This window comes from Stigmatopora argus, chromosome 6 (assembly GCF_051989625.1).
Source record: "Stigmatopora argus isolate UIUO_Sarg chromosome 6, RoL_Sarg_1.0, whole genome shotgun sequence".
Taxonomy (NCBI): Eukaryota; Metazoa; Chordata; class Actinopteri; order Syngnathiformes; family Syngnathidae; genus Stigmatopora; species Stigmatopora argus.
In genome coordinates, this window is record NC_135392.1 from 2,027,620 (window position 1) to 2,040,906 (window position 13,287).

Sequence of the window (13,287 nt, forward strand, 5' to 3'; positions counted from 1 at the left end):
TTGGACGTTTGATTTTTTTAAGTAGTCTTTGGCAGGGTTTTGTAGTACCTCATTTTACTGCATTTTGCAGGTAGAGTTGCGCGACGACCGAAGCAGGGGTCGTCGTTCTCCACCTCTGGGCTCCATTTTGGACAGTTTCATCTGCAGGACTTGAATCTCCAGCTGGAGTTTCTCGCGCTCCAGCAAAAGGTTTCCTCGCTTCAATTCCAGTAATTCTCCGTCCAAAAGTGGACCTGCCGGGGGACAAAAAATATAGACGTACTTAGCCATTTTTTAGAGTAGATTCTTGCCTCACAGTGAGAACTTTTGGTGCAAAACAAAGCTTGGAATGTCAGTCAGCTTAGTTTGTTTTGTCTTTGTTTAACGTCTTATGTTCTCTTTGATAATAATTATCTTTTTACATGATGTCCACATCATAAGTGGACGCCAGGTCCTTGTAGTCCAAAATGTAACATTGTAGTCTTGTGACAACCAAAAATGTGATGTCCACACATAATGATGAATAATAAGAGGATTTTCCAGGGTCGAAATGTTTTGGGAGTTCCCCAAGGGTCTATACTCATCCCATTATAGTTCTAATATGTCCATCCCAATATCATATATCACATTAGAGACTGTATATTAGTCCAAAAGTCCTCACCTTGATTTTCTTGCGGTGGTGGTTTGGCGAGGGACCTCAACTCAACCTCTACTGGGTAATGATCGCTTACCTTTAGCGTCTGTAAAAGCAACAAACCCCAAACGAATCCCCCAAAATTTAGGGTGCGTTACATTTAACTTTTGTGCACAAATGATATTTTTCATGAAATTCCAATAGAAGATGGTCTCAAACCTGCGGCCCAGGGGTCAATTGAGGTCCACAGGATAATATTTTGAAGACTTCCAATTGCAGTATTAGTGTTTCCCCACATATATTCCAATGGGCAATAAAAATTGTAAAATGAATTAGTTAATTGGAAAATGATCTTTTTTGGGGGGTGAATTGTTGAAATATAATTTAAAATAACAAAATACCATATTTACTCGCATATAAGTCGCCCCGGGTATAAGCCGCACCCTTAAAATTGCCTTAAAATCGTTGAATTTTACAATTTCTCGCGTATAGGCCGCCAACTGATTCACAATTTTCACCTCCATATTCATGGTTTTAATAGGGAGTACAAATGTGTTACTTTGAAGGGAAAATCTTGAGAAAAATCATTGCACGTGGTATTTCTGAAATACTGTATAAATCAAAAGCACATTATTAGGGTCAATATCATCAATTCATCCAGTAATGGTTGTTTTCTTGCTGCAAAACAGTAAATAAACAACAAATAGTAAAAGTTACTTTGCCGACATCTACTGGTGAAAAAGAATATAGCAAGTCTTGTGCGCATATAAGCTGTACCCTTAATTCAGTCATTTTTTTTTAGTTACAAATACGGCTTATATGCGAGAAAATACGGTAAATCAGCAAATAAATTGGTAAAGGTCATGAGCAACGAAAATGTAAATTAGAAAAAAATATTACTACTGATTTCAAAAATGAACTTATATATAATATATTGTAATTACTTTAAACTAAGAAAATAATAAAGACGTAAATTCAAATTTGGAACCCGGAATTTTTTTCGTCAGTTCTTTTTTTTCACCTGCTCGATGCTAAGGTTGAACGCTTCCTGGAAGTTGAAAGGTCGGGCGGAGTTGGCCACGACGGCGGCCAGCATGTCGTCTCCGTACACCACGATCCTGAAAACGCCAGGTCATAACTTTGAAGGTCGCTAGCCAGCTAGCTAGCTAGCTAGTAGCGCTACGTTTTGTTCCAGTCAAACCTGTCGTACGTGTGGGTGTTCCCCGCGCTGGCCGTGGTGTCCACGTCGTCCCCGATCAGCCAATGGAAGTTCTTGTCGGCGCGGATGCGGATGCTCTGCAGTTCCCGCTGGGAAACGTAGGCGCCGTCCGCGTTGAAGTCGCCCAGAATCATCACGTTCTGTCGGGAGGAAAATGGCGTCCATTCGAGCACACGCAAAAAAAATGCCAAGGTGAATTCTAAACTATAAATATTCTTACATCCGTCTTCCACTTCATCTTGACGTGCTGAAAGACGTCAAAGAGCTCGTCCAGCTCGGTCTCAGAGTCCTCCGGTCTGGTGTGGACGGGAATCAGGACCAGATCCTTCAGGACTTGACGACCAGGGAAACGAGCAAAAGATGTTGAAAAGAGGCCAAGCCAGACCGGGCCAGGCCAGGCGACAGGCGACAGGCGACCGCTCGCTCGCACCCGTGTGGTGAAATCGGAATCTCAGGATGTAAGGGTCTCTGGCGAAGACGTCGCCGCCGTCGATCAGCTGGTCGTCGAATTGATACCAGTCCACCAGGTCCACCAGGTCGTCCCTGTCAATTTCAGAATCCCCCCCCAAAAATGAATCCAAATAGACATTACAAGTACATTTATATCCATTTATTTCTGAGATCTCATTTGTTTTATCTTTAGCCTTTATGATAACACTATTTTTTTTAATGCAAACCAGATTTAGTCCAAACCCTCTTAAATGTAGAATTCTAAATCTAAATGAAAAAAAAATTTAAAAGGAGGTGTAGCACTCAATGATGAACAGTTATTGTTTTTAAAAACATGGCAAAATGCAAAAATAAACCTATTTATGTTAAAACTTGCCACAATACAGAGGTTAGTTTGAAAATGATGATAAATGTAGGTAGTAACATTTAATATGGGATTTTGAGCTGTGAAACAGCACCCTCGTGCGTCCAACTACCGTTACTACATGTCAGCGCGGTTTGTACAATTATTTGGGCAGATTTCAAGGCACGGCGGCTGCTACCTAGCGGACGGGGGTGGAAGTACAGCCACTTGTTGTTTATTTTCACCACAAACAAGGGTAAAAATCTTTTCGTACAGTTTTGAATCAATCGATATGAGAATTTTGCAGCGTGATATCGCGATATATATTGCAAAATCCATTTTTTTTTTTCATTCTCACCTGTATAAGAACATGAACTGCTCCTTGTAGCGAGATCGTCCCAGACGAGTGCTGATCTTCAGAGTGTAGTGATGAGCCGCGTCGGATCTTCAATTAACATTTTTTTTGTCTTTTTATCGTTGTTATCATTAATAATTTAGCATATTTGGCGGAAACGTACGTGTTGAGAGCAGCCAGGAGGGTTTGGACGGACGTGCCGCTGACGTCCACCACCTCAAGGATCACGATGATGTCATAGCGGCGGATAATCTGCAGGGGAAATCATATTAACGGGTTATTTTTGTTCTTCTTGTGAACAGTAACTTTGAAGTCCGAGTCGACTGGCGTTCGTGGACCGATCTTTTTGGAAGTTGGTAGCTATGTCGCACAGGTCACTATCTTTTCATTCTTGGGGCCCCATTTTTTGTTTTATTTTTTGTTTTTTTGGGGGGCCTGTAAGACAGTTAGCCAGTATTGATAAGTTTGCATGTGAAAATGTTTTAACATGAATTCTTACGTTTGTGTTTTGTTTCAAAGGTTTTGATATTTTTAAAAAAAATGGTATGACTTGGAAAAAAACATTCACTCAAAAAAAATTGGCCACCGGTTCAAGCACCCCCCGCGAACCTGGTGAGGATAAGTGGTTTGGAAATGAAAGAAAAATCACAATTTTTTTATTGGAAGCAGAATCTTCCATTTAATTTAATGTCTGTTGCTGTTTCAATAAATACTTTTTTTTTTAAACTGTTACTCTTATTTAACTTTAATTCACTGCCAACCTTCCTAGTTCAAATGAATTGGACGCCTAATGCAATAAACTCATTCCAAATAGCCGTAAAAGGACAAAAAAATGGAATTCTTTTGAAATGATACATCATGCCTTTTATTTTGGTCATTTGAGAACATTAAAAACATTAAAAACATATTTTTTAAAATACACTTACGTCCACCAGGATCCGAACGACATCCGGATCGGACACTTTATTCCGTCCAAACTTCTGGATGTTGAACGCGGCTATTTTCATGGCACTTGCTGTAAACGATAGAAAGATAGAAATACCTGTTGAGACACGCTAAAAGGCACGTCAGGCATCAGTGGATTTACACAAGATGAATGTTTTTATGTTTTTAGTCCAACTATGCGGCTGTCAATCAAGCCCGAGGCTGTCTTTATGGGAGACAGATGGCCAGGGACGGATCTAGAAAATAAGTTTTAGCAGGGTTTCGGGGGTGGGGGAGGCTAGGAACTGTTTCTGGGGTGGCAAACATTTCCTAATGATTTTTTTCACTTGATTTCATTCGTTTTGTATCCGATTAATTAGCCTAAAAGCGGAGCGTCATTACACGACATTTTTGGAAGCAATTTATTATTGTCGGTATGTTGATTGACGGTCTGGATTTGAAGGCGCCGCAAGGCAGGTTGGCTCGCCCCGCGACCGCAGACGTTGCCCGAAGTCTGTTTACAACTCCCAAAATTCACGAGAAAAATACAAATGGAACAAAAAAAACAGACGTGGACGAAACTTCAAAAAATAGAAATCCAGTAAAAAAGGAAATACATGAATACCTAGCTGGCAAATCAAGAAAATACTAAAAAATACGACCCCATTTGATTCTAGATCACTTATTGTCTGATATATGTATTACCGAAAATAGAATAACATTTTCTTATGAATATCAACAGATTTTTTTTCAAGATTGGACAATAGTGGCCAATTTATTGCCGATAAAATAGATTGGGTTTGGGTGATTATCATTTTAGTGAAGTTATGATAACTACATATTATGTTTAAAGGTCGACCGATATGTCACGCATACAAAAAACATTAGAATAATTCAAAAAGTTGTTTTTTTCCAATATTGGGTGTCAAAATAAATAGCATGGGGCAACACTAGTATAGACATTACTTGGCAGTATTCGTTCCTCAATTCAAAAGAAGAAATTCCTTAAAGGGATTGTTAAACGACAGCCTATTGTTACGGAACATTCAGGTATTTTGTGACCAGGGAAATGCTTGCTCACCTGCAGGAAGTCAAATAAGCAGAAGAGGGAATAAAACCGTCCACTTGTTGTAAAGCCAGGAGATCCGGCAGCAATCATCTACTGTACAAAAAAAAAACAAAAGCAAGAAAAGTCCATACACAAAGCTCAGAAACACACGCACACACGATATGAATGTGGAGCTGTGATTGGACCACAGGAGGTTCTGTCGTGAGGAAGTGCTGTTGTGGGAGGGGCTAAGGAGTCAGATTGCAAGATAAACAGACAGACACAGGAAGTGGTAGCCCAATAAAACCGGTTGACAACTGCACACATCTTGTTTTGCTTAGAAAAAAATGTTGTCTTATTCTACTATTATTTCTGTATTTGAAAAATACATAAAGAATCCTAGAAAAATGAAAATGACATTGAATATTTTCTTCCCTTAAAATGCATTTTACCTGAAAAATCCCAGATTGAGTTTCTTGACTTGACTGTGATTGGCTGGCCACAATTTCAGGTGCGCCCATACTTGGCTGGAATCAGCTCCAGCACCCCCTGCGATGGAAAATGAATGTAGATTAAATTGAGGGAAAACATGAATTGAATAACCCTTGTGGATGAATAATCTAAGAACATTAAAGTGGACTATTTTTCAGATCTAGAAGTAGACTTTAAATGTCTTTACGCATTATATATTAATTTTTTTTCCAAATTAAAGACACGTCCGCTTTATAATTCCAGTTTTTATTGCTCAAATGTACAATGGAAATTAAGTGCGACGGCATCTGCGTTCCAGTCAAAACCAAAAAACTAAAATAAAAAATAAACCAAATCCAGACTGAAACCCACTTCAAGGAGGAGCAAAGGATTGTGGGAATTCCCAGAGCGGACCAGGACTTCAAACTTCAGTAGTGATGGCGAGGGTGTGCAAACGGCGTTTGAGGAGGAGGAGGGGTTGCATGTGATTGGCTAAAAGTGCCTGATGAAAAATCCCTATCTGTGCACCTGAATTTGTTAATAATGTCCATTTATTTAAAAAAAAAAAACGGAATTTTCAACCATGATAGGCTTGTTTATAAATGCTTATGTCGTTTAAAATTATTATTTTTGTCTTTGATGTTAACCAAACAAATAAGATTTAAGTTTTTTTTTTTTATTAACTCTTTAAAACGAACGCATTATTATTATTATTTTTAATCAGGCACTCCTCGGCCAAACGCAAGACCCTGAACATGAACAGTATGCGTCGCTACACCCTTGCTCAAAAGTTTTGGGACGCTTTCCTCATTCAAATGAATGGTAAAGTGTCTCAATACTTTTGAAAAAAAAAAAAAGAGGCGCACAATGAGAGAATCCATCTTTTTTTACGCTTTTGGCAAAACGCAACACAGTTCAGACGCTACGTCTTATTATGGAGGGTGACGACGACGACGACGACGAATGAAACGGATAACGATTTTCCCTGAACTCTTGACGAGGTGAAAGGTTTCGGGGGGGCGGGGCTTCAGGGAACGGTGACGCGGAAGGGCGAGCCGGGGATGTGGTCTTCGCCCCACTTGACCACCAGGACGTAGCGGCCGCGCTCGCGCAGCACGTAGCTGACGTTGTAGTGGAGGTCGCCCAGGTGCTTGACCAGGACCTCCTCGCAGGGGACCTGGGGGCCGTGCACGCCCACCACCAGCATGTTTTTGCCTGGCGCCAAATGAACAAAAAAAGCATTTTTGGTCAGAAAAGCGTCTCCATGATGCAACTATTTTTACATCTTTAAAAATGATTCAAAATTTAAAAAATAAATAAACTTTTTTTTAAAGGTTAGAAAAAAATACTTTTGTTTTTTGGAAATATTGAAATTAAATAATAGATAGCATGGAATCATAAAAAAAATAATACTACTACAAAATTACTACTACCACTACTACTACTACGAAAATACTACTACTACTACAAAATACTACTGCTACTGCTATTACTACTACAAAAATACTACTACTACAAAAATACTACTACTACTACTACAAAATACTACTACTACTGCTACTCCTACAACAATACTTCTATTACTACTAAAACTATTACTACTACTACTACTATTACTACTACTACTACTACTACAAAAATACTACTACTACTACAAAAATACTACTATTACTACTACTATTACTACTACTATTACAAAAATACTAATATTACTACTATTACTACTACTACTACTATTACTACTACAAAAATACTACTACTACTACTACTATTACTACTACAAAAATACTACTACTACTACTACTATTACTACTACAAAAATACTACTACTACTACTACTACTACTACTATTATACTTCTACTACTAATCTAACTTTATGTAGAATGATTTTGTTTGGTGAAAAGGAATGTGACTCATTTGCTAATTTGTCATTAGAATGCTACATCGATGAGAAAGTTAGTCATAAAAATACCTCAAAAATATCTTTAAAAATGTTACATATGTATCGTGAAAATGGACTTTCTGCATTTGAAAATGAGTGCGACCAATTGTTTGTTTTGAATGTACAATTTAATCTAAGGGCACTGACCGGCTTTGCTGCAGTCGACGGAGAAGCTGCTCTTCTGGCCCACCTGGGCCGTGCTCAGTCCCGCCCCTCGGCTCAGCACCTTGCTGGCGTCCGAAGCCTCGGGCAGCGTCAGCGTGGACGACACGCTGCCCTCCGTCACCTTCACCAGGGGGGGGCCTGAAAGCAAAGACCCTTCCAATGTTACAAGTCCAAATCAACGACTACTTGCTTCCAAAATAATATTGTCATGACGACTGTACTAGATAAAAGCTGTTGAGTTGAAAAAAAAAATGGTATCGTTACCGGTGACTTTGGCCACAAAGGGGCTGCCGGCGACGTGGTGGGGTTCGCCGTACTTGACGCAGATGAGGTAGCTCCCCGGCGCCACGGGCGTGTAGAGCACCTTGTAGCCCCGCTCCACCTCCAGACACTCCAAGTGGACCTTGGACGGACCCTCCACCGTCACCGCCAGCCGTTCCGACGACACGTCGTCGATGAAGAACTCCGACTGGACGCCTGCGAGCCGGCAAAGCGTCACGCTTGGGAGTAACTCCCTGAGAAAAATCACTAGAAAAGCGACAAACCTGTGGTGCCCCTCTCCAGTCCGTCGCCGTACACGACCACCTGCCTGCCTTCTCGTGCGGCGTGCTCCGGCGCCCCCACCTGGACGGTTTGATGCCCCGTGACATTGAGCCGTGGGCCACCGCCGGGCGCCACGGGGACCAAATACGGGCTATCCGGGATGTGGCGCTCGTTGAATTTGATGGCGATCTCGTAGTCGCCTGCGGGACGACGTCGGCGTCATGAAAAAGAGATGGCAAAGACGTCTCCATTTTTTTCCCTTACCGGGCTCTTGCGCCACGTAAGAGACGCCGCAGGATCCGTCTTTGCGGTCGTCGAAGGAGATCTCGGCCCGGCTGGGACCCTCCACGGCCACGGACAGACCCCCGGCGCCGGCCTCTCGGGTCCAGATGCTGAACTCGGCTGCGAAGAGCGCTCAACCGGTTAAGAATCGCCATCTACGTAATGGTCAAGGCGGGTCTTTTGACCCAAAATGGCGGGCGTCCCACGTACCCGGTTCTCCCACCAGCGCTCCCTCCAATCCGGGTCCTCCGGCTTTGACCTTGGCGGCGCCGCCCTCGCCCAGCGGCCCCACGGTGAACTGGAAGGGACTCCCCGGCACGTGCTGGCCGCGGTAGCAGACGCTCACCCCGTGCTCGCCCACCTCGGCGGGCACGAACTGCACGCAGTAGGCGTCGTCGCCGGCGGCCACCAAGCGGGCGGCCTGGACGGCGCCCGAGGGGCACGTGACCTCGGCAGTGACGTCGCGGACGTCCAGCTCTGTTGGCACAAGGGACGGCATTTTTTTGCGGAGCGAGCATTGATGCTAATGCGGAGCTAGCATTGAAGCTAATGCGGAGCGAGCATTGATGCTAATGCAGAGCGAGCATTGATGCTAATGCAGAGCGAGCATTGATGCTAATGCAGAGCGAGCATTGATGCTAATGCAGAGCATACATTGATGCTAATGCGGGGCGAGCATTGATGCTAATGCAGAGCTAGCATTGATGCTAATGCGGAGCGAGCATTGATGCTAATGCGGAGCTCGCATTGATGCTAATGCGGAGCTTGCATTGATGCTAATGCGGAGCTTGCATTGATGCTAATGCAGAGCTCCCATTGATGCTAATGTGGAGCTCACATTGATGCTAATGCAGAGCTAGCATTGATGCTAATGCGGAGCGAGCATTGATGCTAATGCGGAGCGAGCATTGATGCTAATGTAGAGCTAGCATTGATGCTAATGCAGAGCTAGCATTGATGGTAATGCGGAGCGAGCATTGATGCTAATGCGGAGCGAGCATTGATGCTAATGTAGGGCTAGCATTGATGCTAATGCAGACAAGGAAACCGTCGAGAACGGGGGCAGGCACCTGTCATCTTGAGGCTGAGTTCGCAAAGGCTCCCGACGCCCGCCACCGGCGCCGCCCTCTGTTTGCGGGTGACGCTCTCCCGGATGCGGCCCTCGCCCGTCACCTGCACCGTGAATGGGCTTCCTGTTGGACAAAAATCACACCAATTCAGACATTTTTTTAGCGCCTCGTCGCTGGCTTCCTGCCAATGGCGGCAATAGACATCCAATGGCTGCCAGTTGGACGTCTATCGCCGTCAATATGGTGTTGCAGAGTTTAAATCTTAAGAGAAAACAGTCAAAATTGTCCTATTTTTTTATAAACATTTTCAAAATATTTAATGGATTGCATTGATGATCTTTTTTTTTAAAGATTTGAATTAAAAAAGGGTTTAAACAGATACAGTAATGATACAATAATGAATCACTTTACTCTCAGCTAGCCTTCAAATGACGGATTAAAAAACACACAAAATAAAATTTAATTCATTTTTGTCTAATTTTAAATTGCAATGCTGTTTAAAATTGTGCTCCGTGTGTGTTTATGTCTAGTGTGTGTCATCGTTTATCTTGTAGCTACACAAAAGATTAGCCCTCGGCTACAATCTTACATATTTACATATGTTCATTAATATGAATATAAATATTCATTAGTATATGCTGTCCCTTATCAAATCAATCAATCAATAAATATACTTCTGTACATAATTTTTTAAATGTTCTGAAAAATGGCGACTTTTTGCAAGAAAAATAAATAATAATCTTTTTTTTTTTTTAAATAATAATTTTCTTTTTAATTTTAACTTAAACAGATTTGATGAATGACTGGAAAAAAAGGTGAATATGTAATATTGGGATAAAATAGAGTAAAATGACCCGACCTCAAAAATGCGGGGCGATTGATTGGTCGATACCTGCGATGTGCTTCTCGGAGAAGCGGATGGAGACGATGTAATTTCCGGGCTCGGTGGGGCAATAGGAGACGCGGCAGGTGCCGTCCTCCACGTCCTCCGTGCGGATGTCCACCTTGCTGGGACCCTCTACGGCCAGCCCCAGCCCGCCGTAACCTGAGCGAGAAAAAAAGGGAGTCAGCGACGCCCACGCTGAGGCTACAACAACAACAACAACAACTAATACGTCATTACATTTGTTGCCAATTAATTTAATGAGATCAGCGCATCAGAAAAATGTCTTCAAATTTGAATGATTATTTTTGCCTGATTTTTTTCTAAGAGAACTTTATTTAAGCAGACAAAATGTCAATCAGCAGCTTTTCAAATTTGAATGATTATTTTGCCAGATTTTTTTCTAGGAAAACTTTATTTAACCAGACAAACGTGTCAATCAGCAGCTGTTCAAATTTGAATGATTATTTTGCCAGATTTTTTTTCTAAGAAAACTTTATTTAACCAGACAAAATGTCAATCAGCAGCTTTTTAAATTTGAATGATTATTTTACCTGATTTTTTTTCTAAAAAAAACCTTTATTTAACCAATCAAAAATGTCAATCAGCAGCTTTTCAAATTTGAATGATTATTTTGCCTGATTTTTTTTCCTAAGAAAACTTTATTTAACCAGACAAAAATGATTTCAAATTCTAATAAACATCAATTTGGCGGTGGAAGGACTCACCGGCGTCACGCGCGTCCACCACGAAGCTGGCGTCGGCAAAGGTGGTCCCCCTCACTAGGCCCTCGCCGCGCGCCCTGACGCGGTCGGCGTCGCCTATCTCCGACTGGACGACCACCACGGTGACGGGGCTACCGGCCACGTGTCGTCCGTCCCTGGTGACGCTGACCCGGTGCTCGCCGGCCTCGCGGGGGACGAAGGAGATGCCCACGCGGCTGTCGTCGTTGGGCATCCGCTTGAGCAGGCAGGGCTCCTCGCGGCCCGACGGCGACGCCACGCTGGCGCTCAGGAGGCTCAGGTCCGTCTCGGCGATGTCCAGCAGGAAGTCAGCCGCCGAGCCCAGTTTGACCTGAGAACGCCGTTGTCTGTCCTCTGTCAAATTCAATGTATTGAATTTAATTACAAAAAATAATCAGTTTAGATTTGATCATGCCTGCAGTTTTAATGAAACTGTAACCGTTTAAAATAAATAATTTAATAGCAGTTTTTCCCCTTTTTCCTTTAACCCCTTGATTTAGCCAACATAAATAAAGTGTAGTAAAGAAAAAAATGTATTTAAATGTTTTCATATTTTAATGTGTATTTTAAAAATGCAAATAATCAAAATTTAGGCTTAAAAGATACAGCTATAGAAGCATAAAATTTTAAACTAAAGTTGAAAAATTGAAAAATGACTCATGCGTGCGTCCTAGCATGATTACTCGGCGGTTGGGTGCTGCCAACCAGTGGACGGGAGTGGAAGTGCAGCCCCACTATCATTTATGCCTACTACGTGTACAAGACACAGCTATAGAAGCATCAAATTTTAAACTAAAGTTGAAAAATTGAAAAATGACTCGTGCGCACGTCCTAGCATGATTACTCGACAGTTGGGTGCTGCCAACCAGTGGACGGGAGTGGAAAAGCAGGCCCCCTATCATTTTGGCCTACGACATGTACTGATTGTTTTAGACTGATTTTGAATCTTTACGTGAAAAGTGGAATGTAATATTTCAGAATATTTTTGTTTTTGTTTTTTAAAGACCTTGACACCAATGAATCTGAACCCGAACCCCAGAAAAAAGACTGACGTGTACCAACCGGCGATCCTGGCGGTGAAAGGGCTGCCGGCGATGTGCCGATCGTTGTACTTGACCAGGATGTTGTAGTCGCCGGGCAACGTGGGCAGGTACCCCACGCTGCACGTGCCGTCCTTGTTGTCCACGCAGCTGATCTCCGCCTTGGACGGACCCTCGATGGCCAGGTCCAGACCGCCTGCGGCCAAAACGTCATGATGTCAGCCAATGAGTGAAGACCATTGACAGCATTTATATATATATATATATTTTACCTTCCACCGCGTCCTCCGTGTTGACCATAAAGGTCGCCGTCTTGTTGGCCACGCCGTAGCTGAGACCGGCGCCGTAGGCCGTCACGCTGGGGCTGGCCGAGCGGTTGGCGTAGAACTGCAGTGGCGACTCTGCGACCGTACAGGTTGGTTTTTTTTTTTTATTTCTGGCCATTTTTTTCCTGTAAAGCGGCCCAATTTGGGCGTCGACGTACCGGGAACGTGCGCCCCGTCGTACAGGATGTGCATCTGGTGCAGGCCGGCCTCGGTGGGAGAGTATTGCACCGTCATGGTCCCGTCCGGGTTGTCCGTGATGGACGGTTGGGCAGATTTCCCAGAAGGCATCATCACCTCGCCTGAAAGAAGTCGTCCAGAATCCAATTTTTATTTTTTAAATGGTTAAAGACAAGGGCTCCTAAGGACCTAAATGTTTTGTTTTTTTTGTAAATTAATATAATTTTTATGTTTCGTACCCTTTTTGCTTTTCCAATGTGAAGACAGTGAAGTTTTTCACCTACTTTTTGACATTTATCGACATCTAAATTGTCAATGTAATTGTAACTTTGAAAAGGTATTTTAATTCATTTAACAAACCAACATATGAAAAAGTATGGTGACCGTTGATGTAGTTTTTTTTTTTAAAGAAAAACTATAATACAGTTTGGATCATATTCATAGGTTGCATCCATTTTTATCATGAAAGAGAAGCATTAAATTGCTCAAAATTCATGTATCAAATATGATAGGCTTTATTTAAACTAGCCCAAAACGTTTTTTGCTTGCCTTGCTCGCCACCAAATGAGTCAATTAAGCGAAAAATAATAATAAAAAAAGATTAAAAAAAAAAAAAGACTTGACCTTTTGTGGCTTCCAAGTCTTTGAAATCAGAATATTAGTCTAAAACCTTTTCTTTCTCCATTTTTGTG

General features: G+C 42.3%; 2 protein-coding genes across 3 annotated transcripts in view; both read right to left on the minus strand.

Annotated features, from left to right (window-relative positions):
• Positions 1 to 20: 20 nt before the first annotated feature.
• On the minus strand, positions 21 to 5,154 carry dnase1l4.1 (deoxyribonuclease 1 like 4, tandem duplicate 1). 2 transcript variants are annotated; one of them, XM_077603199.1, is made up of 10 exons: positions 4,986 to 5,154; positions 3,907 to 4,002; positions 3,144 to 3,232; positions 2,984 to 3,070; positions 2,263 to 2,375; positions 2,053 to 2,165; positions 1,815 to 1,972; positions 1,635 to 1,731; positions 641 to 719; positions 21 to 233 (listed from the first exon to the last, which is right to left on the minus strand). In XM_077603199.1, the coding sequence occupies exons 1-10, from the start codon at positions 5,061 to 5,063 to the stop codon at positions 55 to 57; spliced, it is 1,089 nt and encodes a 362-aa protein (XP_077459325.1). In that variant the 5' UTR covers positions 5,064 to 5,154; the 3' UTR covers positions 21 to 54. The 2 variants fall into 2 exon arrangements, with proteins under 2 accessions (XP_077459325.1, XP_077459326.1); XM_077603200.1 differs by having other exon boundaries at positions 3,907 to 3,995; positions 4,986 to 5,145.
• A 520-nt stretch (positions 5,155 to 5,674) lies between these two features.
• LOC144076139 (filamin-B-like) overlaps positions 5,675 to 13,287 on the minus strand; it is a 30,899-nt gene continuing 23,286 nt past the window's right edge. The window contains exons 34-45 of the mRNA XM_077603768.1: positions 12,577 to 12,717; positions 12,365 to 12,493; positions 12,115 to 12,288; positions 11,038 to 11,406; positions 10,319 to 10,471; positions 9,427 to 9,549; positions 8,567 to 8,833; positions 8,339 to 8,476; positions 8,077 to 8,274; positions 7,796 to 8,008; positions 7,514 to 7,669; positions 5,675 to 6,638 (exon numbers count right to left, since the gene is read on the minus strand). Of these exons, the coding sequence (XP_077459894.1) occupies positions 6,451 to 6,638; positions 7,514 to 7,669; positions 7,796 to 8,008; positions 8,077 to 8,274; positions 8,339 to 8,476; positions 8,567 to 8,833; positions 9,427 to 9,549; positions 10,319 to 10,471; positions 11,038 to 11,406; positions 12,115 to 12,288; positions 12,365 to 12,493; positions 12,577 to 12,717 (2,249 nt within the window). The 3' untranslated portion in view covers positions 5,675 to 6,450. The remainder of the gene's footprint in view (positions 6,639 to 7,513; positions 7,670 to 7,795; positions 8,009 to 8,076; positions 8,275 to 8,338; positions 8,477 to 8,566; positions 8,834 to 9,426; positions 9,550 to 10,318; positions 10,472 to 11,037; positions 11,407 to 12,114; positions 12,289 to 12,364; positions 12,494 to 12,576; positions 12,718 to 13,287) is intronic.

Excerpts from the sequence above, each read along its gene's own strand:
- dnase1l4.1 (XM_077603199.1), bottom strand. The coding sequence starts at position 5,063 with ATGATTGCTGCCGGATCTCCTGGCTTTACAACAAGTGGACGGTTTTAT. Across the intron at positions 2,376-2,983 it reads CAGTTCATGTTCTTATACAG|GGACGACCTGGTGGACCTGG; the intron begins GTGAGAATGAAA and ends TGAAATTGACAG. Across the intron at positions 2,166-2,262 it reads ATTCCGATTTCACCACACGG|TCCTGAAGGATCTGGTCCTG; the intron begins GTGCGAGCGAGC and ends CTGGTCGTCAAG.